General features: G+C 56.2%; 2 protein-coding genes across 4 annotated transcripts; both read right to left on the reverse strand.

Moving 5' to 3' along the window:
* Positions 1-334: 334 nt before the first annotated feature.
* On the reverse strand, positions 335-5462 carry KRT35 (keratin 35). The gene is made up of 7 exons (XM_014833546.3): positions 3847-5462; positions 2933-3015; positions 2580-2736; positions 2292-2453; positions 1861-1986; positions 1137-1357; positions 335-849 (listed from the first exon to the last, which is right to left on the reverse strand). The coding sequence occupies exons 1-7, from the start codon at positions 4315-4317 to the stop codon at positions 702-704; spliced, it is 1368 nt and encodes a 455-aa protein (XP_014689032.3). The 5' UTR covers positions 4318-5462; the 3' UTR covers positions 335-701.
* KRT36 (keratin 36) lies at positions 5376-20153 on the reverse strand. Of its 3 annotated transcripts, none has more exons than XR_011493839.1 (10): positions 19925-20153; positions 16246-16750; positions 13527-15962; positions 12734-12816; positions 12319-12475; positions 11604-11765; positions 11374-11499; positions 10981-11201; positions 5944-10550; positions 5376-5503 (listed from the first exon to the last, which is right to left on the reverse strand). XR_011493839.1 is itself a non-coding variant. In XM_070483245.1 (8 exons), exons 2-8 carry the CDS (start codon positions 13983-13985, stop codon positions 10373-10375), a joined length of 1386 nt encoding a protein of 461 aa, XP_070339346.1. In that variant the 5' UTR covers positions 13986-16750; positions 19925-20153; the 3' UTR covers positions 7393-10372. The 3 variants fall into 3 exon arrangements, 1 of the variants encoding a protein (XP_070339346.1); XR_011493838.1 differs by having other exon boundaries at positions 5430-5566; XM_070483245.1 differs by lacking the exon at positions 5376-5503 and having other exon boundaries at positions 7393-10550; positions 13527-16750.
* Positions 20154-25448: the final 5295 nt, after the last annotated feature.

Below are 25448 nucleotides of genomic sequence, written 5' to 3' on the forward strand. Positions count from 1 at the left end.
CCATATTGCTGTTCTTAGAAGGACCGCAGGCCTGAGGCTAAAGGTGGCCTGAAATGCCTCCAGTCGTACTGGTCTCAGCCTTATCCATGCTCCTCTGGGATCCCATGAGCGTGGACACTAAGAGGGGGAGTAAGAGAGGTCTCTGACACCCGTCACCACATTGGAATCTTGGAGAAGCATCTTCATCAGGAAAGCTGAGCAAAAAGCCTCACTATAGGCCTCTCTGCACCCAAACAGGGGCATAGGGACCCTGTCGTCCCCAGGGTCATACATGGTCAAATGACCCCTGTGCCTCTGCCCAGGAGTCACCCCTCTTCACCCAGCAGAGACACAAACCAACAATACCAGAACGTGCTAGTTGGGCTTCCAGAGCACGTGAGCTTTATTGTTCTGCCAATAGAAGCCCTCACTTGCACTTCAGAACCCACTGAAATGGCACCCAGAAGGAAAACCTGACCCAGGAGGCAGCCTGAGAACAGAGACCCGGCACCCTTTGAAATGATAAGAGTTGCGGCCTCCAGCTGCGGCCAGCCTCATGACAGGCATTGAGAAACTCTAAGGCGTGAATTGCCGTGAGCGTTCTCAGGGCCAGGCCCTGGGCTCCACATGGAGAGAGGCGACTGGGCTTTAGGCTTAGGGCTGAATAGAGGCCAAGGGCAAGCCCTGGAGACCATGGCCTTGGCTTTCTGGGCCAGTCACTCTTAGAACCGGCCCCCCGGGCAGGGCACACAGATGGGCCGGGGGCTGCAGGTTGGGCGGGCTGCTCCAGGCCCACAGGAGGCCGCAGGAAGACAGGGGAGGCAGGACTTGGAGGGCGAGTGGTCAGGGGTGCACGGGTTACAGGGAAGCCTAGGAGAAAGAAAAAGGTCAGATTACTATGATTTTCCAGTTGCTGTTTTCAATAACTCAGAGCACCTTAAAAATCACCTGGTCGTGCCTCCTTGTTTTACCAATGGGGACATGGAGGCCCAGAGAGAAAAAGGCTTGCCAGGGTCACGTGATGAATTTGTAACAAGACCAGAACTACAATACAGGGCACCTGACTGCAAATGCTGGGTTCTAACCAGGCACCGTGCTGTCTCCCAGGGCTCTGTGGATTGCATTCAGAAGGCGAGCAAGCATGCAGGGGCACTCACTTGCAGTCCTCGCTCTCCAGCAGGCCCCGGTACGTGTTGATCTCGCACTCCAGCCGGGCCTTGACGTCCAGCAGCACCTGGTACTCCTGGTTCTGCCGCTCCAGGTCCGCCCGGATCTCGGACAGCTGCTCCTCCACGTTGCTGATCAGGCCCTGCATCTGGGCCAGCTGGGAGCTGTAGCGCGCCTCGGTCTCCGCCAGGGTGGATTCCAAAGCATCTCTCTGAGGGCAGGGATTATAGGGACAAAAAAGGTTAGAGGTCAGAGAAGGAGCAAGGAAGATGTGCTTGATCCATCTGGGTCTCAGTAGGGCCTTGGAATCCAAGAACGAAAGCTCAGAGAATCACTTTGAGTCAGGGTGAACCACAATCAGACATCTCATTTGAGATGAGCCAATTAGCCCCTGTAACCAACTTGATCTGAGGAGTATCTCCTCTGTTAATGATATCTCTGAGTAACTGGCAATTACTCTGAACGTGTCTGTTTACACAAACCCAGGATCTGCTACCGGGGCTTGTCAGTTGCTACAGGTCCCCTGTCTTTTACCACTGAGAGATTTATGAATGGGGGCTGAGTCCTCATTTCCTCTTCTCTACACAGAAAATCCTTGATGCTCGAGAACTTGAACCCCTGGAGCCTGCCTGTGAGGTCAGAGCACGGAGGTCGGGAGGCCTGTGTGATGCTAGGCTTGGTCTCTCAGCAGCTCTGCTTGAGTCTCGGGCTCACCGTGCTGTGCTGGGCCTGCAGCTCGATCTCCAGGGCGTTGACCGTGCGTCTCAGCTCGATGATCTCTGCCTGGCAGGACTGCAGCTGCTCCGAGCTGGACACCACCTGCCTGTTCAGCTCCTCCGTCTGAAACATACACACAGCACCTGGTCAGGAACACTGGGGACTCAGCTTCAGAGGTCGACAGAGGCCACTTAGAGTCATGAGCCAAGAAGGACCTTCCAGATCACCCAGTCCAACCATTCATTTCACACTTGAGGACATTGTTGCTTAGAGGACAACAGCCTGCCCAGGGTGTGCAGTGAGGTTGAAACAGAGCTGGACACAAATTCAGGTTTCTTGATTCAGAACCCCAGGGTCACTCTGTGTGACCCCATCACCCCCCTCCCCACCCCGTGTTTCTGTTGCACTGACTGTTTCTAGGTCCCTACCTGGGTGTCGAACCAATCTTCAGCATCCCGGCGGTTATTCTCCACCAGGGTCTCATACTGACACCTCATCTCATCCAGAACACGGTTCAGGTCAACAGGTGGAGCAGCATCCACCTCGACGTTGAGCCGGTCACCCAGCTGGCAGCGCAGTGAGTTCACTTCCTGTGGCACACACAAGGGTCAACACTAACTTTCCCAGCTGGCTGCCTCATTCACCCTTCTCCCCCAAGCTCACCTTTTCCCCATGCTCACCTCCTCCCCCTTGCTCACCTCCTCCCCTATGCTCACCTCCTCGTGGTTCTTCTTGAGACAGAGCAGCTCCTCCTTCAGGGACTCTACCTGGGCCTCCAGGTCAGCCTTGCACAGGGTCAGATCATCCAGAATCCTACGCAGGCCGTTCATGTCTGACTCCACCAGCTGCCTCATGGACACCTCCATCTCATACCTGGCAGGCACACATCAGAGCACCTGAAGATGCATTTCCTTCTTATACTTAAGTCAGATGCCACCCCAGACTGGCCTGGTGCTGTGTGTCCTGCCTTAATGCCTCAGTGACTTGGTGCAACCAAAACCCTGAGTCTGGGCATCACCAACATCCAGTTCTACCAGCCCCCAACCAAGGGGCGAGCAGGACAACTCACTTGGTCCTGAAGTCATCTGCAGCCAGCTTGGCATTGTCGATCTGCACCACCAGCTTGGCGTTCTCTGCCTTGGTGCACAGGGTCTGGGGAGATAAAGAAGTGACTTCAGGGAAAGAAAGGACATTCTGCTTCCTGAGCTCCCCAACGCTGGTCTGGGTGGCCTTTGGAGGGAGGGGGTCACCCATCCCTGGGCTCTTGGCAGCTGAGGATCCACGAAGGCTTAGGCGTGCTATCGGGTTCAGACCAGGAAACCTCTAAGTTCCCCTCCAAGACAGTGCGCCTGTGACCCATGACCTGGGGTAGAGAGAGGGCCGCGTGGAAAGGCTGCAGGGAAGACCCGGTGTGTCTTCCTATCTCCCAGGCTGCCAGGGGCTCAGGAAGGTCTTGACCAAGAGCATCATCCTCTGTGCTTCCCTGAACATACATGGTCCCTCTCAGGAGCAAGCTGGGACTTTCAGGGGATGCAGTCTTGGCAAGAAGGAAACTTCTGGCAGGCTTTCCTTCCCCGAGTTGGTTATAGGAAACCCAATCTGCACCAGACACATCAAATCCAATCCCTTCACCTTAAAAAAAAATGAAGCAATTGAAATGCAGAGAGGGGGGCTGTGGTACCAAAGACCACACAAGTTCAGAGAGCCTGTGTTCAAGGCCTGGCTCCACTAACTGCCAACTGGATCACTTTGAATAAGTCACTTGACCAGCCTGAGCCTCAGTGTTCTCATCTGTAAGTGGGCTGGTGGTACCTCCCTCATAGGATTACCGTGAGGAGCAATGAGGCCACAGATGTGACCATGCTGTGTGACCTCTGAAGTGCCGCATGGGAGCAGGGTTACCACCACAGATGTTCTGGGTTCCACTCCAGTGCTGGTGGCACCTGTGCTGGCGGGCAGCGAAAACCACTCTGAACCCCTTACCTTCTTCTGGATCTCCTCGATGGTCCGGAAGTAGGACTGGTAGTCAGGGCACAGGAAAGGCACCTGCTGCTCACACCACTCGCGGATGCGGCTCTCCAGGCTGGCGTTCTCCTGCTCCAGCTGGCGCACCTTCTCCAGGTAGCTGGCCAGGCGGTCGTTCAGGGACTGCATGGTCTCCTTCTCGTTGCCGGTGAGGATGCCCTCCCCAAACCAGCCCCCGCCTATGCTGAGGCTGGTGGCAAAGCCTCCGGAGGGGAGGCAGAGAGCAGGGAGGCAGCTAGCGGCCCTGCAGCTGCTCTTGCCCAGCCCGACTGAGCAGGCAGAGAAGCTCCGGGCCCCCCGGGAGAGGCTCGGGAGCCTGCAAGAGCTGCTGGAGTACATGGTGGACATGCGAGCGGAGCCCCCACCGGCCCCTCCTGGGACCTTGAGAGACCCCGAAGAGAAGCTGGCCTTGAGGCATTTGGAAGCCATGGCCTCAGCAGCCCGGACACAAGCGATGGATCACCAAAGCCAGACACCCCCGATGCAGAGAAGCAGCGCCTCATCCGGGTTTATATCTCTGCCCCAGTGGGTGTTGGCCTTTTCAAAGTGTTTTCTCCTCATTAAAGTTAATACCACTTTCCATCAGAACCCCTCATTAACCTGTTATTTAGCTCCCCGTGAACATTTCCCGGCCTCATAAAAAAGGAGCCCCGTTGGACTGGCGGCTACGTCGAGACTCATCTCCATCGTCCCACGTCGCCCGGGAGACCAAGTCTCCGTCTGTTCTTCAAAGGGGCCTGTCATCAGAGCCCAGACCTCAGACTCCTTGTTAAGAGGTGTGGGAGTCCAGCCACTGTCTTGCCTTTCTCCAGCATTGCCTCCTTTTATGGACCCAAGAGAGTAGAGGAGGCCTCTGGGTTGGCACCTGGGCGATGGAAGACCAAGCCTGGTGGTTGCAAGAAGGCAGGTGCCTCACACCTGATGAGACATAGAAGGTTCTAGAATGGCCTAGGAAATATGGCTATGGGGATCAACTATCCCGGTCTCACCAGGATTGTTCTGGTTTTAGTGATAAAATTCCATATCCCAGAGAACTCCTTAGTCCCCAGAGCACTCCTTAGTCCCAGGCAAAACGGAACGCTTGGTCACCCCAGATACAACAAAGCCTCGATGACACATCCCTACTCCGTCCCTCACCAGGAAATCTGTTCTGCTTGTGTAGCCTCAGCTCCAGCCAGAATGACCAGAGGCTGACTAACTGAGCACCTGCCCGTGGTGACCCCTCCCATGCATAGGGAGGTATGTCTTCCCAGGCCCTGGCGGAAAAATGGACAAGCCTTCCCTCTGGTTGCCTGGGGACAGGGGAGTGGCCTTGATTCACAGGCCTGCTCGGGAGGCACAGAGAGCCTAACCTTCAGAGTTTCTCCCTGCTATGCAGGTTGTCTGGAGTGGTGCCCAGAAAGCTTGACAAGGGTGGGTTATTTTCCCAGCAAATCCAATCTGCCAAGCAAGTGAGACCTGGGAGAGGGCCTGGGAGCTGAGCGAGAGGGCGGGTGCCACTGGGGAGGGGCCTCGTCACACGGAGCCCCATGGGACTTCCCTTCTGGTTGACCCGCGGTCTGGGGTCCTGCTTCTTCTTCTGGAGACATGCATCATCTTCCCATCCGGAGAACGACTGTGAGCGGAGCACCGTGTTAATCCTCATGTTGAGCCCGAGCTTGTTATCCCCACCCCAAAGCTGAGGAAACCAAGATTCGGGGACGATAAGAGCTTGCTGAAGTGCCACCAGCTACTGACTGGCAGAACCAAGATGCCAACCCGAGTCTGGCCTGGCCCTCTCCACTACACCACCCACCTCCACCTCTGCTCCAGAATCCCATCAGGGCTGCCGGATGTGGTTGGGCTCCATGGAGAACAGAAAGGATGGAGTTGGGTGGGCTCCACAAGGGGATGGCCAACAGCCACAGTGTCCCAGGAGAAGCAGCCCAGCATCATGGTTACATGTGAACTCTCTGGGTTCAAATCCCAGCCCCACCACATAGCAACTGTGTGACTTAGCTTCTCTCCATCTCCCTTTCCTCCCCTGTGAACTGGGAAGAGGAGGATGGTACCTACCTCCCAGGGCTGCTGCGAGGTTACATGAGTTTGGAGCATCTAGAACAGCACCTGCTCGTCGTGAGTGCTCAGTCACGGCAGCTGCTGATTGCCAGTCCCCACACAGGTGGGGTCTTGTTATACTCAGATTGGTGATGCTAAGCAGCTGTCACTAGGGAGTGGGGATGGACTCTGAGCACACAGGCAACCAAACATGGGCCAGGTGCATGTGTTTGGGGCCCTCCAGTATAGATCTCCCATGAGTCACTGTGCGCTTCCCACGCCCAGGGACCTGGTGTGACCGGCACCCGCCCAGCCCAATCCAGGGCCCCATTGGCTGCCTCGGCCTCTCCTCCCTGGAAATCCATGCCCCAGTGCAAAGACGCAGCTGAGCTGAGAGCCTGGCTGCACCTCTTTGAGCGTTTGTGTTTCCCACCCATGTGGGTACAGGGCTCCGCCCAAGCCCTTCTGAGCCCCAGCCTCCTAGAAATGTTCTCTGGGCTCAACAGGGCCACTCAGGAGCCAGAGAGCCCAGAGCAGCCACAGCAGTGAAGGCCTAGGAAGCCCCATGCTGTTTATACCTCCAGGGGTCACATGGGTTCCCAGGCAGGGCTCCACACTTGTGCTGCCCGGAAGGGGTTTCTCTCCCTGACCCAGCCCTATTAATGAGGCTAATGGTAATAGCCTTCATTCACAGAGTGCTTAGTACCTGCCAGGCCCTGCACAGCAGCTGAGCTCTCTCCATGCATTCTCTCCTTCACCCCTCACAACAACCTCGTGAAATCAGTGTCACCAATATCCCAATCTAATAGATGAGTAAACTGAGGCTCAGAATGTTTCAGGAGCCTGCCCGAGGTCACACAGCTAGTGAGCAGCAGAGCCAGCAGAACTAGCATCTGTGCAGCCGTTCAAGGTGCACCCTCTCCTTTAAGGCTCCCACACACCCTGCCACTCAGCCAGGGAAAGAAGGGTGCCAACTCCCAGGATGGTGAGTGCTTGACCCAACATTCTCATGGTCTTCCCAGGGAGCCTGAAGCCCAGGCCTTCCCACTCCAGGCCTGAGGCCATCCTCATGGTCACTGGGGGCCAAGCCCCAGCCCAGCCTTCTCCCTGGAGCCTGCTCCCTGCTCCAGCCCTGTGGTGCCGTCCTGGCTCTGAACACCCATGGCCGTGAGTGGTGGTGGATCCGCAGGCCCTCCATTCATTGGAACCGTCCTCAAATTGTCCTGTGTTTCAACCCCATCTTCCCAGGGAGACAGTAAACTCTTGGAGGCAAGGACTGACCTCGTGCTTCTTTTGAAACCTGTGTAGTGTCGAGCACAGTGCTGGGCTTCAGAACGAATGAATGAATGATTGCTTTACCCATGGTGAGTTGTGCTAAGGGAGCAAAGAAAGGATTCTGAGAGGAAGGGAGCATAGAAAGGGAGGGCAAGAGGAAGAAAGGAGAGAAAAGTGGGCAGGGAGCAGGGAGGGAAGATACTTCCAAAGTCCGTCTTACTGTCCCTGCCCTTAGAGATGGGGAACCCGAGCCTCAGTGATGGCGAGAGCCTGGCATCTCTGCAGGCGGCCAGCACCTGCCCAGACTAACCAGCCCCTTCGGCAGAGAACGAAGTGTTCCCGGGGCTGAAAGCCATTCTGCCCAAAGGGGGACAGAGCCCGTAAGTCAATTCAGCACTGAAAGTGTGGCTACAAATTCTTGATAAGTTTTTTTTGGATAATTTTATAAAACATATAAGTAATATTTTTAAAGCTATGAAGTAGCATGTAAATTGTTCTGGTCTATTTCCATTCTTTCTTAGCATCCTTTTTAATAGAACAAAATAGTTACCTAGACCCCCTTATCAGCAAGACCTAACGTGGTTTAGCAAGTAGCTTAACACATAACATAATAATATGTAATAATAATAACCATAATCCTACAGGGCCTTTGCACTCTGTTCAGATGGGGTCCACGCTGTCCCCAGAACATGCCATGGATACCCTTGGCCATGCTCTTAAATACCCTTTGCCCTCCTTCCTCCTTCTGCCCGTCCTTCACGGGTTCCATCAGTTCCGCTTCTCCCCTAACACCCTCCCTGGTCTCCTCAGCTCTCAGTGATCTCTCCCCCGCCTGAGAACGGGACAGCCTGCCCCACACCCCGCCGGCCATCCCTGGTGCTGGGTGGTAGTGCATGGGGTTGTCTCCACAGCTCGGCCGTCAGCTCCTTGGGGACTGTGCCTGTTGTCCACTATTTGGTCTAGCTGATCAGACCGCCTTGACATAAAGTATTATGTTCACACTGGGGAAATTTGATAAAATGTAATATTTCATATCCTTTCTCTCTTGATGTCAAGGAAAGGGCAATGACACAGGAGTCAAAAGATCTGAGAAGGTGTCCTGAGTCTGCCACTTGCTGTGCGATGCCCAGTCCACAACAGTATGGAATTCATGTGCACATCAGTTAGTGACTGAAATTGGAACTCGCTTAAGGGGGTGTGTGAGGTGGAGAGCAGAAGGGCTTCCCTAACCGATGCAGACGCTCCGAACAATTTAATAAAAGTTAGGCAAAGCTACATCCATAAGCGCCTGCAGCCACACTGGGCTGTCTGAGGGCATGAGATGAGGCTGTGACTGCACTCTGTAAACTGTAGAGTGCTCATAAAAAGGGAACACTGTACGGTGTGAGGAGTTGGCAGCCTGATTGTTTGTCAGGTCTCGATGCTGTGTGGTCTGCGTGCCTGCTCCAATGCAGTAGCAAGGCAGCTCGAGCCGTGGCCAGAACGGAAGACACAGTCCCCCAAACGGGGATGCGATGCGCTCGGTGCGTGCCGGCCGCCCTCTTCTCATCTCCTGAGCCTCGGGTGAGCCAGGAGTTGCAGACCCTAGGCTCAGAGCAGGAGTATGGAGCACAGAGAGGGGCAGGGCAGGACAGGGTGAGACCATGTGGACTGGCCCTCCTGCCTGGCCTCTTGCCCCAAAGCCGGTAGATCCTCTGGGGTCAAGGCCTTCAGCTCCACTGTCCAGTTCCGAGGGTGCTGCTGGCAAGCAGACCAGGCCCCACGGTGTCCTGCCACATAAGAAATCAAAGAGCTTGGGCCCACCTGCTGAAGTCTCCTGTTCCCCACTCTCAGCCTGGGCAGTCTTCATTTAACACCAACACTCATAGCTATGACTTCCCGGGTGCTGACACACATTGTCCCACTGGAGCATCCCGGCAGCCCCATTTCACAAATGAACCAGCCAACAGCAGGGACCTCATGACTGGGCACCCACCGCCCAGGGCAGAGCCAGGCTCAGCCTGGGCTGCTCCCATTCCGCCTGTGCGCATCCTCCCCTACGGTCTGAGATGCGTTTGCTGCACCTCTGGCTTGTCTGGCAGGTGGTTAAAGACGCACGTTGAAAGAGAGAGGCGGGAAACTGTGTGCTGGGAAGAGCACCAGAGTTACCTTCAGAATAGCTGAGCAATGGCCTGTCTCTGCCACTGCCCGCTGTGTGGCCTTGGGCAAGTCACCTGAGGCAGAGGGACAAAGGAGACGTAGGGCCCTCGGACTTCTCACAGGCCACACTTCTCTGAGCAAAGGGCTGTCCAGGGCTTGCCATGGTTGAGCTCAACCGTAGAATCCAGGACACACTCTGAAGCTGCCCCACAGCGAGCTCCCCAGGCTCTGCTCTGTGCCTGAGACCCACGCACACCTCACTGTCCCTGCTGCCCCTCACTGCAGCCCTGATTCCAGTGTCAGAGACGTGGCTTCACCTGCCCTCCCGCCTCCATCTCTCAGCTCACCCCGACTCCGGTAGGGGGCCCTGGCTGGCCAACCAGAGTTTGCCTCTCCCCGGTTGGTCCTGGAACCCCATCTCCAGAGCTATCCCCAGTGTCAGGCCTGAGGGTGGGCCAGCAGGTGACGGGAGCTGGACAAGGAAGGAGAAGATGAAAATAAGACAGAGATGACCACCAGATCCAGGCAGGGCTGGCAAGGAGGATGGGCCTGGGGGCCTGTGCCACCCCCAGGTGGGCACCTATGGGCAGGGCCCAGCCTGTGGGTTACAGCCAGCGCCCATCTGGATCAGATCAGTGTCTGTTCTTGTGAACCAGGGCCTGGGGTTGCCCCGTTATTAAATATTTGAATCACCCTGTCATTGTTCCTGCTCAGAGCCAGGAAAGACTCAGAGCCAAAACCCACGAGCTTACTGCAACCCATGATCAAGCACTAAGTCAGCAGGTGAAAATAGACAGAGTCAAGTTTGCTATGCCAAGAGAACACACTTTATTGGGGAAATTTCCAGGGAAGCCTAGTTTTGCATGGCGTAAAAGCAGTTAAGTCTAGAAACACAACATCAGAAGTATTTTGGTAGAAAAACCTGCTGAGCGGGGAGCCCCTCTAGGGAAGGGGGGTCATTTAGAGCCAGGAGCCACAGGGGTGTCCTCCTTCCTGTGGGCCAGGGCCCGCCTCAGTGGGCCGGGCAGGCTGGTTACAGCGGGCAGGGCTGCATGTGTTCCCTGGAAGAAATGATTTTCCCGTCTCTGATCTCCTCGGTGATGGTGCGGATCTGGGCGCTGACCTGGGAACCCGGGGCGCAGGGCCCCGTGGAGATGTACGGAACTCTGACGGCAGGCTTGCACTCCGTGGAACAAGGGTGGGCAGGCAGCCTGAGGAAATGAAAGCGTGTCAGGTGCATTTGGCATCGAGGCATGGGACTGACATTCACGTTAAACAGACAGGGAATCAAGTGAGCCAGGTGGGTGATGACAACGAAGGGCCTCAGCATCTCTGAAATCCCCGAGGGGAGGAGGATGGGGCTGCAGGGATGAAGATTAGAAGGTCCCAGCCAAAAACAATGGCTGGAAGAGCGCTGGGTGTTGGGCTGGCTTGTCCCCCTGGGAATGACCAAAGCCCAGGGCTAGAAAGAATCTCTCTCGAGAGGCTGTGGATCGATCCCCTGTCATCTGTGCAATAACTGCTTCAGGGATGGACTCCCTGCGTGCAGGGCCTGACTCCTTAATGTGCAGCACTGAGGGTCCGATCTAGGTGATTCCTCCCCCACTCCCACCGGCTTTCCAGGGCCCACGGGCCACTCACTTGCAGTCCTCGCTCTCCAGCAGGCGGCGGTAGGTGGCGATCTCCGACTCCAGCCGGGCCTTGACGTCCAGCAGCACCTGGTACTCATGGTTCTGCCGCTCCAGGTCGCAGCGGATCTCGGCCAGCTGGGCCTCCACGTTGCTGATCAGGCCCTGCATCTGGGCCAGCTGGGAGCTGTAGCGCGCCTCTGTCTCCGTCAGGGTAGATTCCAGGGAATTCCGCTACAATGGGAAAGAGGAAGAGCTGACACCAGAGGGGATCCCACCCAGAGACCACAGCCCTGGGAATCTGTGTGCCGCTTTGATCACACCCCATGATAACCTGCATGCTGAGATGAGGGGCTCGAGGGCCTGCCACGCACTGTGGCCAGCCACTCAGGCAGAGGCCACTCACCATGCTGTGCTGGGCCTGCAGCTCGATCTCCAGGGCGTTGACCGTGCGTCTCAGCTCGATGATCTCCGTCTGGCAGCACTGCAGCTGCTCCGAGCTGGACACCACCTGCTGGTTCAGCTCCTCGGTCTGAAGCACACGAGAGGGCCCAGAGCACGGTCACACCAGTGAAGCTCCTGTGAAGGGTAACCCCCCACCCCAGGGGCTTGTGTTGCTGGGCTGCCCCAGCCCACCTGGGTGTTGAACCAGGACTCCACATCTCTACGGTTATTCTCCACCAGGGCCTCGTATTGGCACCTCATGTCATCCAGAATCTTGGTGAGATCCACTGTGGGGGCCGCATCCACCTCCACATTCAGTCGGTCCCCAAGTTGGCAACGGAGCGTATTGACTTCCTGCAGAGGAGGTGAATTGGCATAAGATTGTGGAAAAGATACTGGATTGGGGTTAAGTGAGCTGGGTTTGAACCCGCCTCCCTCGGTGGCCAGCTGTGTGAAATTAGACAGGATGCTTAACCTTTCTGAGCCCCAGCCTCCTCATGGACCTGTACCCCCCCTTCAGGGATTTGAGAGAGTAAAGAGTGACAATGCAAACACCAGGCAAATTGAATTGTTGTTTATCAGGCACTAGAGTCCAAATGGAGATTTAGTGTCATGGGCAGGAGTGTGGGATCTGTGTGACCTTAGGCAAGTGACTTAACCTCTCTGTGCCTCAGTTTTCTAATCTGTAAAATGGAGCTTGTAATAGTATATACCTCCTGGGATTACTGTGAAGATGAAATGATAATGAAATGCAAAGAGCTTCATATAGTTCCTGGCACACAGTAAGCAGTCAATAAATGTCAGCTGGGGTCACTGTGGAGGTGGCTGTCACAGCTGTTATGCCTAAGGGTCAGCAGGGGCTCCTCACTGGAGGGGAAACTGAGAGGTCACCCAGCACCAGCCTCACCTCCTCGTGGTTCTTCTTGAGGCACACCAACTCCTCCTTCAGGGACTCCACCTGCATCTCCAGGTCGGCCTTGCACAGGGTCAGCTCATCCAGGATCCTGCGCAGGCCGTTGGTGTCGGCTTCCACCAGCTGCCGCAGGCCCAGCTCCGTCTCGTACCTGCACACACAGAACCCTGCTGAGTCTGTGGCAAAGGACCACCACAGGCGGACCCCTGCCCTGCTGTTCAGCTGCAGTGGTTAATTTGGAGTCAGCAGCATAGTGGTCCTTTCCCTCGACCAGGAAGGGTTCTGGAACCAATGCCACATTTCCCACCTACAGCTCCATCTGGCCTCAATCCCGTCTCACCGGCTCCCAAAGGCAGGGGACAGAGGCAAGGGAGCCGCACAGAAACCTTCCCTGGTCAGGCCCACTCACTTGGTCCGGAAGTCGTCAGCAGCCAGCTTGGCGTTGTCAATTTGCAGGACCAGCCTGGCGTTCTCAGCCTTGGTCAGCAGGATCTGGGGAGCAAGGGATGTCCCATGAGCTGGGGAAGGCCTAGCATTGAGCGGCTGGGTGGAAGGACACAGCCCAGCTCACAGAGGCCATGCTTGTGAGTACCACCAGCACCTTCAGCATTTCCAGCCCTGAGCCCTGAATCCAGGTGCAGAGGGAGCACTGACCCCGGGAGAGGCATCACGAGGATGCCAGAGACCGACAGTCTGGCATCTGCAGTCCCCAGAGTGGCACAGAGGGCTACAGCAGGGTGAGTGGAGAGACCCAACCGACGTGGTTCAGGCTAGGCATCCAATACTCACAGGCTGTGTAATCATGGGCAAGTTGCTGAACTTCCCTAGAATTCAACTTCTACATGTGTTAAATGGGTCCAGTAATACCCAAGTCTCTCCCAGATGAGAAATAAACAAGCCAACAGACAGAAGAGCATCCAGCACAGTGCCTGTGTCCAGTAGGGGCTTGGTACATGCTACTGCCCTTCCTACAGCTGAGACAGCAAGGGGAGGGGAGGAATGGCTGACAACATGTTACAAGCATGTTGAGATATGAGCAGAGAGGCCTGGGTCCCCCAGGAAACCAAGACCCTGGAGAGAAAATCTTGCCCTAATAGGATAATTCCGTAAGAGCTACAGTCCCATCTGTAGTCTCTTGGGATAAGGCAGAGCCCTTCCAGAGGTTGGGCTGCCCAGCTGGAGAGGGCCAGGTCATCCGTTACCTTCTGCTGGAGATCCTCGATGGTCTTGAAGTAGGACTGGTAGTCTGGGCAGATGTACGGAATCTGAGACTCGTACCACTCCCGGATGCGGCTCTCCAGCTCCGCGTTCTCCCGCTCCAGCTGGCGCACCTTTTCCAGGTAGTTGGCCAGGCGGTCGTTCAGGAACTGCATGGTCTCCTTCTCGTTGCCATTGAAGGACCCCTCGCAGAACCAGGTGCCACTCCCAGCAAAGCCAGAGGGGTAGCACCCAGTGGACAGGTAGGAGCCGGGCAAGCAGCTCCCAAGACCGGAGAGGCCCAGCCTGACAGAGGAGGCCGACCTCGCAGCCCCAGCAAGACTGGGGACCCTGCAGGAGCCCACAGAGTGAACAGAGGACACCCGAGAGATGCCGCCTGCTGTGCCACAGAGGCCCCTGACAGAGCCGGAGGAGAAGATCGGGGAGCAGATCTGGGTGGCCATGATGCTCACAGAGGGAGGTCTCGGCTGAGCAAGGAGCGCTGGTTCTGGACTCTCGAGGCCTCTCTGGGCGTTTATATACACTCTCCGTGGGGTGTTGGCATGTTAGTCTCGGGAAAGCCTATTCCCATTCTGGAAAGCTAATCTCATTAGAATGCAATTTTTGCTACCCATCCGGAATTCCTTACTTGTAAAAAAAACGTAATAATTGTAGAATTTGGTTTGCTAAGTCAGGACCTCAGCTGTTGTCATTTCCTAGCAGAATATGAATTTTATGGCCTCTTCAAAGTCTCTGCTCTAGATCCCATAAATCGGGAGTGGCCTCACAATGACATTTGGTTCCTGCTGTCTCTGCACGCCTCCCTGGAGGAACCCAGCCTGTCCATTTGTCACCCCCATCCACCACCCCCACCCCTCTGAGCTGCTCACCTATGCCTGGGCCCCGAGCTGGAGAAAGGGGGGAAAGTAAACTAAAATTCACGGAGTACCTCTTTATGTACCAGGCTGACAGTTGCTTCATTTATACCCCACAACAATCCTGGGAGGTGGTCAATATTGTCTCCATTTTACCAGTGTGGAAACTGAGGCTCAGAATGCTTAAAAAAAAAAAGCTTGCTCAAGGTGAACAGGCTGTGAGGAACAAAGCTTAGATCTGAAACCAGGGCTCTCAGATACCAAATCGCATGCCCTTGTCCCACTGCTTTCTCTACACTGCCAAGGTCAAGTGCAGGCACCCAGAATTTAGGGACGAGGGACCTACATTCAAATCTTGTCTCTGCTGATAATCTGCCTGTGACGCTGAGTGCCTCACTCCCTCTCCGGCATCCTCGGCGTCCTCATTGAGACAGTAGAGGTCACCAGCCTGCCCTGACTGCTTCACATGGATAAGAGAAGGATCAAAAAGAACAGAAGTGTGGGGCCATCCCCGTGGCGTGGTGGTTAAGTTAGCACCCTCCATTTTGGTGGCCCAGGGTTCACAGGTTCAGATCCTGGACATGGACCTACACATCACTTGTCAAGCCATGCTCTAGCAGCATCCCACATACAAAAAGTAGAGGAAGATTGGCACAGATATTAGCTCAGGGGCAATCTTCCTCAAGCAAAAAGAGGAAGATTGGCAACAGATGTTAGCTCAGGGCCAGTCTTCCTCACCAAAGGGGGAAAAAAGAAGAACAATGAAAGTGTTTTTGAAAACCATCAGGTGCTGTAGAGGTGTTGTTTAGGCTAGGAGGACAGTCTCTGATGATGGTTCATGGCTGTGCTGGGCAAGGGATCATGGGTGTGAGGCCTCAAGTGGGGCTGATTTGGAAGGCATTTTCTTTGTGGCCCCCAGGTCTCTGAACCTAGGAAGGTAGAATCAGGACCTCGGGACAGCCCACTTGCGCCCCCCAGTCCCTGAACAGGGTACAGAGATGGTCAGTGCAGACTCTCTGGACAGGGAAGGGACAAGGAGAACAAATGAAACACTGCCAGAGAGTTAAGCAAGCCACGAGAGAGGAACCTCAGAATCGAGGAGCAAAGGTGGCTTCAGTGCTTCCGCCTCCCACCGTGGGTTTTCCCGAGGCCTGAGCAGCCTGCCCACTCTTCTCCCACACACACTTGGTTTGCAAGGCTGGCGTTTATGGAAGCGTTTATGTGCTTCTGAAGTTGTAATTTGCCGGCCTCTTAAAATGCTTTATAAGCTTCTCTCTGAAATTACTCAGGAGGGTTGGCTGTGGCGCACAGGCCTCACCCAGTGCAGTGGGTATCTCGACAGGATGCCCGAGAGCAGCCCCGTGGGCTCCCAGGGAGCCCACCATGCGGCCCCTCCTGGGATGGGGGGTGGAGGTATCAGGCCTCCAGAGAGAGCTCCGGCCGCCTCAGCGACGGTCCTCACAGCTGCCCATCTTCCCTGCTGTCCTGGATGGGGCTGTCTCAGGGCTTTTCATCATTCCCACTGCGCATGTCGTAGACTCCGTAATTCTTTGGTGTGGTGGACTCCTGTGAATTGTAAAATGTTAGCGGCATCGGACTCTATCACCAGATGCCAGTAACACCCCCCCCCCAAGTTCTGACAACCAAAAATGTCACCAGACCTAGCCAAATGTCCCTTGGGGGGCAAAACCACCCCTAGTTGAGAACCACTGGACTCTCAGGACGGGCCTGGGGCTCTGACCAGACCTCTATAAGCCCCCCTTTGTTCTCTAGGACAACAGTGCAGAGTCTGGCTGTCACTGTGGGCCCCACTCAGGCAAGTCCTTAAAACACCCAGGCCTCAATTCACCTCATTTGTGACACAGCGTGCTTGTCCTGAGGGCAGTCCTGGCCAAGCCCCTGGCACGGTTCTTCTCTGTTTGGGAACTCTGGCCACCGGACATCTGAAGTTAATGGCCTCCTTTCCTTTAATTCCTCCACCGTGCAATCCGTATCTGAAGCTGATTCTAGGTTTTTCTCAGGGTGACTGAATAAGCAGGTGTCAGCTGCTCTGACAGGTCCCAGCACTCTCAGCCGGCGCATCAGGAAGGCCACCTGGGCCAGAGTCCGGGCAGGCATCTCCAGGACTGTGAGGAGAGCCACCTACCTCTCCTGGAGCAGGTGACAGGCCGGGCAAAGGAAATGGCCTTTCACTCACCCTCAGCCCCCTGACTTTCTCCGTGTTGAAGACTGCAGGGCCACCTCTCAGAGGAAGGGTGGAGAGGCCCTCATGGAAGGAAGTCCTCTGTGCTCTTCCGCCCGGAAGCCTGGACCATCACAGGATGGAGTGAGGCCCAAGAGGAAGGATGCTCTGCCTGTGTCAGAGAAGAGAATCCGGGATTCACAGAGCTGCTCATCTCCCAGGGCAGCTGCAGGTGACCACCCACCCCCCAGGGTGGCCCAGCTCTGGAAAAATCCACCTGTTCAGTGTAGAGTAAACCAGGGGTACTCATTCATCAGGTTTTCTTTCCAAATAAGGGTCCTATTCTAAGACCATTCTTTCTAACATTAATCAAAAATACACTGGGCTAAGGGTCAGGGGGCCTGGACTCCAGGCCATGCTCTGCCCCAAACTCCCTGTGTGAGCCTTGTCCACCCAGGGCCCCAGAGCCCCAATATGAACAAGGAAGGGCCTGGACAAGGCAAGGTGGAGGGCTGTCCATCTCAGACATTGCAGGATTTGAGGCCCAAGCATTTCCCATGATGCTGGCCAGGAGTCGCCCAGATGTGTCTATGACTCCCTCACCATCCCCAACAGCCGCTGGCCCTTCTCTGTCCCTGACCTGCAGAATAAAGAGGAGTTACGGAGGTTCCAGCCCACGACACTGTTAGGTTTTGTTTTCTTCACAAACCACCACAGACCTCAGTCGCCCCTTGCGTCCACACCCGCACCATGAGAGAGCAGATGCGGGCCTCCTTCCACAGGCAGAGGCAGCGTTAACCCCCTCCCAAGGCTGCTCCCCAGAAGGGCCCACGCAGAGGTGCGGTGTCACCAGGACTTTGAGCAGGCATCCCAGCACATCCAGGCTGAAAGGACATCCATCTCTGGCCAACTCAGCCGGGGACTTGGCTTCGCAGAGAAGGGGCTCAGAGAGTGCCGGCCTGGGTGGCAGGGCCGGGTCCGGGGCCTGGACTCAGCCAGACCTCAGTTCAGGCGGCTCAGTCCCTCTGAGCTTCAGTTTTCCCGAGAGGTGAATGGAGACCATAGGCCACGTTCACAGGATTATGAGAGCGACCTTAAAACATGCTTGATAAACGGGAACTCATTTCACAGATTTAAGAGATTGAAACTGTTCTTCGAGCCGTGTCGTCTGAACGCCGTGGAACGCTGTTTCCGGGGCACGAACCACTCACCCTGGTTTCAAGGGACACTGATTCAGAGGCCTAACCCAGCTGTGCTAGAAAAGACAGCTGCTCAAAAAGGCGATGGCTGGGGCTGTGTCTAGAGCTGCAGGGGCCCCCTCCACCACGATTCTCTGGCCTCTGACCCTTATTCTAGAAGCTTCCAAAAACCCTACTCCCTGCAGGCACAGGTGCTGATTTGGGGGCTACAGTGCAGAAAGGATGCTCTCTGTCCCTCACGACCCCAGCTTAGGAGGGAGGGGGCAGAGGGGAGATGCTGTTGCAGGAACAGAAAACACTGTGGCTTCTCCCAGCCCATCTTGGAAGGCCACCAAGTTCAAAGTCAACTGCTGGGTTTGTGGCTCCTTCTTCGGTAAAAAGAAGTCTCCACCCTCGAATGAGCTTCCATCTGAAAGCCTAGGCTCTCCATGGGCAGAGTCTCCACAGAAGGCACCAGGCACAGCCCATGACAGTGTGCCCAAGGAGGAGATGAGTGCTCCGAGCAGGCTCCCACCTTCCCTGCTTCTCTGGGCTGTGGTCGCCAGCCATCACCCCATCACAGTGCCCCAAAGGCATCAGAGGAAGCAGACAGTGCACCGCGGGGCTGCCGGGTCGCCTACCACTGGCCGCCAACAGGAATAAAATCATTCAAGCAGTCCAATGGCTGTCTCTCGGACAGCGTCCTGCCGGCCTATAGGCTTCATCCTCCCAGGTTTCTTCTGCTGCCCCTTCCAGCTTTGACATCCATGCACACAGGTCCTTCAGAATTTCCCTCCCTAAGAGGCATCTAAGAAATGCTGATCCCATGTCTTAACCTCTCTAGACCCTCCCCAGCATCCACCCAGAAAACGGGAGACCCAAGCTCGCCTTCATTTCCCCCGCACAACTGCTTTTTCCTTGTAACAAAGAATTTGTTCAAGCGACAGTGGCGGGGATTCCTGGCCCCTCCCTGAAAAGCACGGTTCCTATGTATCTTGTGACAACTCCATCGAATGCTCTGACGTTAGATTCTAGTACAGACATGCGGTAACAGGTACAAAAAGTTGAAGAAAGCACTATGGGAGGAAGAAAGGTTTTCAATTAAGACATTTCGAGCCACCAATTTAATTTGTCCGAAGAATCAGAGAAAGGTCTCGCTTTCTCTATTTTGATGGGAAGACTCGGGGCTGTTGCAGACCTGCTAAGGATGGGGTTGCCAGATTGAGCAAACAAAAGTACTCACACGATTTGGGGCATCCTTATACTAAAAAAGTGTTCATTGTCTGTCTGCAAATTCGATTTAATGGGGCATCCTACATTTTCCCCAGTAATCCTCCACAGGAGGCTTCTCTGGGTGAGAGCCTTGGCCAAACAAGTCAGAGCGGCTCCCTCCCTCCTCCCCCTGGGGCCTGTCGCCATGACCAGCTGGATGGGGACAGGTATATCAGGCTCCCCTTGGGAAATCGTGCCTTTCTGCCCTTTATCCCCTGTTCTCGGTGGCTGCCATTTTTGCCCTCACACGCCCAGCAAGCAGGACTCGGAAGTACTGTGCTGAGTTGTCCTCTCTCTTATCCTGGCCACCTCAGTGACATTCCGCCCTGATGGCAGCTGCCTTGAGCAGAGTGACTCAGCCCTTCCTGGGCGAGCTTTGGCAAGTCCTTCTTGGCTCCATTTCCCACCCCTCAGTCTATGCCCCAAACCTCCGCCCACCCCCCCCCCTGCTGTCACCAGGCTTCGCCAGCCTCAGGACAGCCTGGACACACACTGAGTGACCAACGAGGTCTTTCCCCGCTCCCCGGCTGCCCGTCCACAGGGCCCAGAGCCCGAGGTCAGGGGCCTGGGGGGAGCTGGCAGGTTGGCCATGGCCCTGAGCAGGGGCCCCTCCTGAGCCTCTGGGTCTACAAGGCTCCCGGGCATCCATCTTCCCAACATGCTGCTCCATGCATCGTCCTGAATCCCCACTGGGCCTCGACCTGACCCTGATTAGGCCTTGAAACTCCCACTTTACCAGGCCCAGAACTGCCCTGAAACTCTCACATGCCCCAAAATACAAAGGTGCTTTCTCTCCCCTGAAGTATGGTTTCCCAGGGCTTCAGCGTTCTGCTCCAAACTGCACTTGCCATGGGGGAGGCCCAGAGAGCCACCCTGACCCCCATCTTAAGCCGTACCTCTCCGGTTCTCTTGTGCCAAGCTCTGCCTTCCGCATCCTAGGGCCCCCTTCCTTCTCGCCTATGGGCCAGCTCTTCCAGCGTGGCTGTGCTGGCTGACAGCTCCCGTCTGGAAGAGTCCTGGGCCTCCTGCTCAGAGTCACTCAGTCCCTAACTCCCCCCACCCAGCTTTTATGGAGAATTCCAGAGCTGACCCTGCTCTCCACGATGCGCTTAGAGAACCTGTGGTTTGTGGGAGACGCACAGCCAGACCCACTGGGAGAAGGAAGCTGGTACCTCAGCCTCTGCGTCCCCTTGATTCAGGTACCACTTAACTGAACCACAGAGTGAACTTCCCAAACTCCCTGTTTGATTGGGTTCAGCCACCGGCGTTTACTGGGCTGGTGCAGGGTTGACCTCACTGGCTTCCTGCTAAGGACTGTGGGCTCCAGGTTGTAATTAACCACGCTCTATACCGCGGATTCGCTTTCAAACTGGCCTGAGATCTTTGGATGAAAGAAGCCACAGAGTTATTATGGCTGTCCATAAAAATGGGCCAGAAGAGTAAATGCCAGCTCCTGGCCAACCCCCGCCCCCAAATCCCACTCCCAACAGGTGCCAGGCGAGTCTCAGCAACACCCCACCTGCTCCCTCCCAATCTCTGCAGCTCCCAGAGGAGCGGATCAAAGGGATGCAACCCACACACCCTGCTCCGCTCCAGCCACCAAAAGCCCCAGGAACACGGTCCCACAGGGGGCAAGTCCCCAGCAGCCCTGAGAAGCGCTGACGCTGGCAGGGAGGGAAGAAGGGCCCCAGCAGCTGACACGGGAAAGCTGGAACAGTGCATCCTCACAACCCATCGACCCCCTTCCTGTGACCGCTCTTCCTTCTCTTCCTCAGGCTTCCCTTGGGCAGGACAGTGGGATTCCCTTGCCAGGAAACCCCAGATACCCTCACCTCATACTCTGGGTCTCCTGTGGACCCTCGAGGCTGCCGCCCAAGACAGGGACAACAGGCCCCAAAGGCTCTCAGGGCTGCAGCTCGGCCCTCAGCTGGTCCCTGCTCACCAGAGCACCCAGCCGCCCAACACAACGCTGAGGGCTGGACAGGGCCTCATGTTGGGACCAGGCCCAGGTAGGACCAGGTCTGGGGCCCTGTCCCTCCACCCCGTGTCCCAGCAGGTGGCCAAAGAGGCACTGATCTGCTTTCTGGAGTGAGTCTGCCCCCTGCAGGGCCCAGGCAGGACACACAGCCCCAAGGGGAGAGCAGAAGTGCGCTGGCCCATCCACCCAGGGTGGAGCCGCGGGGAGAGGCAGGCGCCTTGAGCGGAGGATGAGGAGGAGGGTGACGGGAGCAGCCAGGAGTCACACAGGCAGCACGGCAGTTAGCCACTGTGTGCAGCACCTGCCGTGTGGAGGTGCTGCCCTCCGGAGCTTGGAGGCGCTGGGGCACCACGGGAACCTTCCACCGTTGAAGTCTTCGTTCCCTAAGTGATGGGGCTTAGGAAGGAGCCTCGTTGCTTCCTGATTCCCAAGGCTGGCTGCTTGACCTTTGACACAGGGCGAGTCGTGGTCTTGGAAAGCATGTCGGAGTGTGGATCCCAGCTCTCACACCAGGCAGGTCACTTAACCAGTCTGAGCCTCATTCTTCAGATGTGTAAAATGGGCACAATGGTACCAATTCATGGGGTAAAGATGACATGAAATAAAGGATGAAAAGAAGCTCCATAAGGAGAAAAGTGCTAGACACATTATGACTTCCCCCTTTATTATAATCCCCTCTCTTGGCATCTCTTGCATTAACACGTGCTCATTCACAATCATTGGCATGGAGCTTGGTCAGGCACCGATGGACACTGGACGGGGCTGCTTCCACGTAGCTGCAGCCCTGGGGAGCAGGGGTGTGAGCCTGGGGCAGGGGAGGGGCAATAGTGGTCCAGCAGCCCTGACACAGCTGCCCTCCCTGGAGTGGCTGTGCCGTGCAGATGACCGAGGGGACACAGTTGTGCCTTGGATGGAAGGTGCAGATCCCACGCCCACACCGCCTCTCCCACACCTCAGACTGGAGTGCTGGGGCGACCACCTCTCCTCCAGCTCAGGACGGCTCCTGAGTCGGCTTTGACTGAAACGCCTACACCTGGGCTTCGCTGCCAACTTCCCCAGGGTTCCTAATAGGGCCCCAGAGGTCCTTGGATGGAGCCCAGCTTCTCATTGTCCTCCCTGGGGTTGAGTGAAAGGCTCCCAGGCCACAGCCCCCATCAGGCCCGGGGTCCAGCTCATTTCACTGCCCCACATGGACTAACCCCGTACCCCACCAAGCTCCCCAATGCCAGCTCGGAAAAGGAGGGGGCTGCCCCCTCAATAGCCTTGGCCTGGGTCTCAGGCCCAGCAAGCCTGGGCTATGGACCCCACAGGCCCTTGAAGCAGCCATGGGGCTCAGCTCTGAGGCCCTCCTCTGACCCAGGCCCCTCCCTCAGACTGGGGGAGACCCCGTCCCCTTCTGCCCTCAGTGCAGTCAGCTGTCTGACCTTCCTCTCATTTCTCACAGCTGGTCTTCGTTCATTCTCTCTCCCTGCATTCAACACGTGTGTTGAGCTCTGTAACATTCTAAGAATGCGGATGAGGATGACTCCAGAACTCTCCCTGCCCTGAAGGAACTCACAGGTTCGGGAAGAGAACTGGAAAGCTTGCATTCACTGAGTGCTTACTGTGTGCTGGGCACTGTTCCAAGCACTTGTATGGAATGACCTCCAAGGGAGGTGGTACTCAGCAGGCAAGGAAAGTGAGCCCACGGGGTTAAGTCAATTGGCCAGGGTTACAGATGGAGTAAGTGACAAAGCTGAGGCTCACACCAGGGCAACGTGTCTCCAGAGCCTGTGGGCTTCACGCCCAGCTCTCCAATAATTGCTGCGATGATCGCCAGCACAGAGGCCCTGGGAACAGATAGGGGAGAATGGGAGTGGGAGGAAGACCAGAGGAGATCTATGGCAAAAGGCACAGCCTGAGCTGAGCTTCGAAGATCGCAATAATTTACTGTTGGGGGCGTCTCCTCCCACCTCCCCGTCAGTCTGCAAATTCCATGAAGACAGAGGCTGCCTTTAGGGGGCCGGCCCCGTGGCGGGCAGTTAAGTTTGCACTTTCTGCTCCTGTGGCCCGGGGTTCACCGGTTCAGATCCCGGATGTGGACGTACGCACCGCTTGTCAAACCATGCTGCAGTAGGTGTCCCACATAAAACAGAGGAAGATGGGCACGGATATTAGCTCAGGGCCAGTCTTCCTCAGCAAAAAGAGGAGGATTGGCAGCAGATGTTAGCTCAGGGCTAATCTTCCTCAAAAAAAAAAAAAAGACAGAGGCTGCCTTTGGCCTGTCTCTTTCTCTCCAGGACCCATCATAGTGCCTGGTACACAGTGGGTGCTCAATAAATAGCTGCTGACAAAATCGATTCACGAAGAAGGTAAAGCATTCGGGGAGTGGAGGCCATGCCCTGTTTCTCTTTGACGCCTTAGCTCCTGGCCCAGTTCTGGGCAGGTGAACTCGCACTGAGCCTGCCTCCTTCTGTAGTGGGGTAGACGGGAGGATCTGGAATGAGTGGAGGGCGGACACCTTCTCTGACCCAGTGAGCTGGGGGGGCCATGTCTGAGAGACGCCTGTAGGACTAAGCCAACTGCCTGGGGTCCGCAGAGAGGCTTAGGGTGGAGGAGGAGAAGGAAGACAATGAATGAGGGACTAAACTGTGCAGGGAGCTGGAGAGGGAGGGGAGGGTAAATGAGCAGGGAGCTGTTGGCACGTGGCAGAGCCCCGCTACCCTCTCGCCTAAAAGCTCATGACAAAAATCAAGTGGCATCTGAGAAGCATTCCCCAGTTCACACAGTCATCTCTTCCTTCCACAGGCATTGACAGCACCAGCAGGAGGCTGGGCCGCAGAGAGACAGACACAGCCCGCCCCTCCAAGTGCATGGTCGACACTGGTGCAGGCGGGCGCCGACATGCGAACACCTGAGGGCACCCCACACAATCCAGGTGCCACAGAGAAGGGGGTGTTCACCTCAGTCTGAATGTGGAATAAAAACCTGGTCATATCCAAAAAAACAAAGATGGGGGTGCAGAGAGAAAGAGGGAGAGAGGGGAGGAAGGTCAGATCAGACTGCGGTCACTCACTGAACAAGGGCCCAAGGCACCCGGCCACAAGCCTCAGTCACAGAGAGCAGTGTGGAGAGCAGGACCTCACAGCGGGCCAGGGCAAGGTAGAAGAGCAGGGGCTTGAGTAGAAACCAGGACAAGAGAGGCAGGAAGAGGCCAGCCAAGGTGGCCTCTTGGCCCGTGGGGAGTCTAAGCTTTCCTCTGTGGGGAGAACTCATGCAGCCTCTCTAAGAGGGAGGAAGACTTTCCATCTTCAGCTGTGGCCCCCACTGGAGGGTGGAGCATGGATGATGGGGAAGCTCAAACTGGAGGCAAGGAGGCCAGGGAGGAGGCTGTGGCAACACGCCCAGCAAGTAAAAACAGGGAGGTCGTGAAGACGTTCCAGCTAACAGCATCCACGGGATGGACTTGTGAAGGGGTGAGGGGGAGAGGAGGCCAAGAGGACTCCCAGGCTCCTGGCTTGGGTTTCCAGGTCCTCTGGGATAGGGGACCAGGAAGGCACAGATCTGGGAGAAGATGGGTGCTCCTTAGGAGGAAATGGATTTGAGGAGGCAATGGCCAGTGCAGTTGGGCATGTGACTCTGGAGAGGAGAAGAGAGCCCTCACTAGAGAGTCATCAGAATATATTGGTAATTGTGACCACGGACATGTCCCCAGGAACCAAAGGGGAGAGTAAAGAGGAAAAAGAGAAGAGCGCTTATGCCGGAATCCAGGGGACCAGCCAACATGGAAGGAACGAGCTGAGCAAGAGGAGGCTGCCAGTCTGAGCTGGGACATCCAGAGAGGCAGGGGGACAGGGATGCAGAGGGGGCGGGGAGGAAGGTCAGTGCAGACTGAGGTCACTCATTGAGTCATGACATGGCTGGTTCACTGGGTGATTTGGAATGGCAGGGCCTCGGGGTGGTGGGCACTGCCGTCTGGATGCCCATCATCTTGAAAGGCAGTGCTCTCTGCAGGAAGCAGGAGGCAGCAGGCTGGGGCTGGGGTAATTGTGCTATATCCCCTTCTCCCCCGCTCCCAGCCCCTCGCAGCCTGCCCCAGAGCACTCTGTACCTCTTCCCTCTGTCTCCCCTCACCTGACTCTACTAGAACCCCACTGCTGCCTTATTGCTAGACACCCTATAGGGTGTTGAGTTGAACTGGCTCGCTGCCCTGCGTGTCTCTGGTTGGCCCCATTTGCCCACGTTTGCTGGGTGCCATCATCTCTGAGCCACCTGTGTCCCTTGTGTTTGTCATTGCTGCACCTGAGTGCTGATGGTCAGCCCAGGTGCCTTGTGTCCTGGGAGGCCCCCAGGCCGGGCTTTGTCACGGTTGAGCCCCTCGACCCTGCTGCACCCACTCACCCACAACCCCAAATCAGGGTCTTGGCAGATGTCGCCCACAGAAACCAGGCCAGAATCAAAAA

Source organism: Equus asinus, chromosome 13 (assembly GCF_041296235.1).
Source record: "Equus asinus isolate D_3611 breed Donkey chromosome 13, EquAss-T2T_v2, whole genome shotgun sequence".
In the NCBI taxonomy this organism is placed as follows: Eukaryota; Metazoa; Chordata; class Mammalia; order Perissodactyla; family Equidae; genus Equus; species Equus asinus.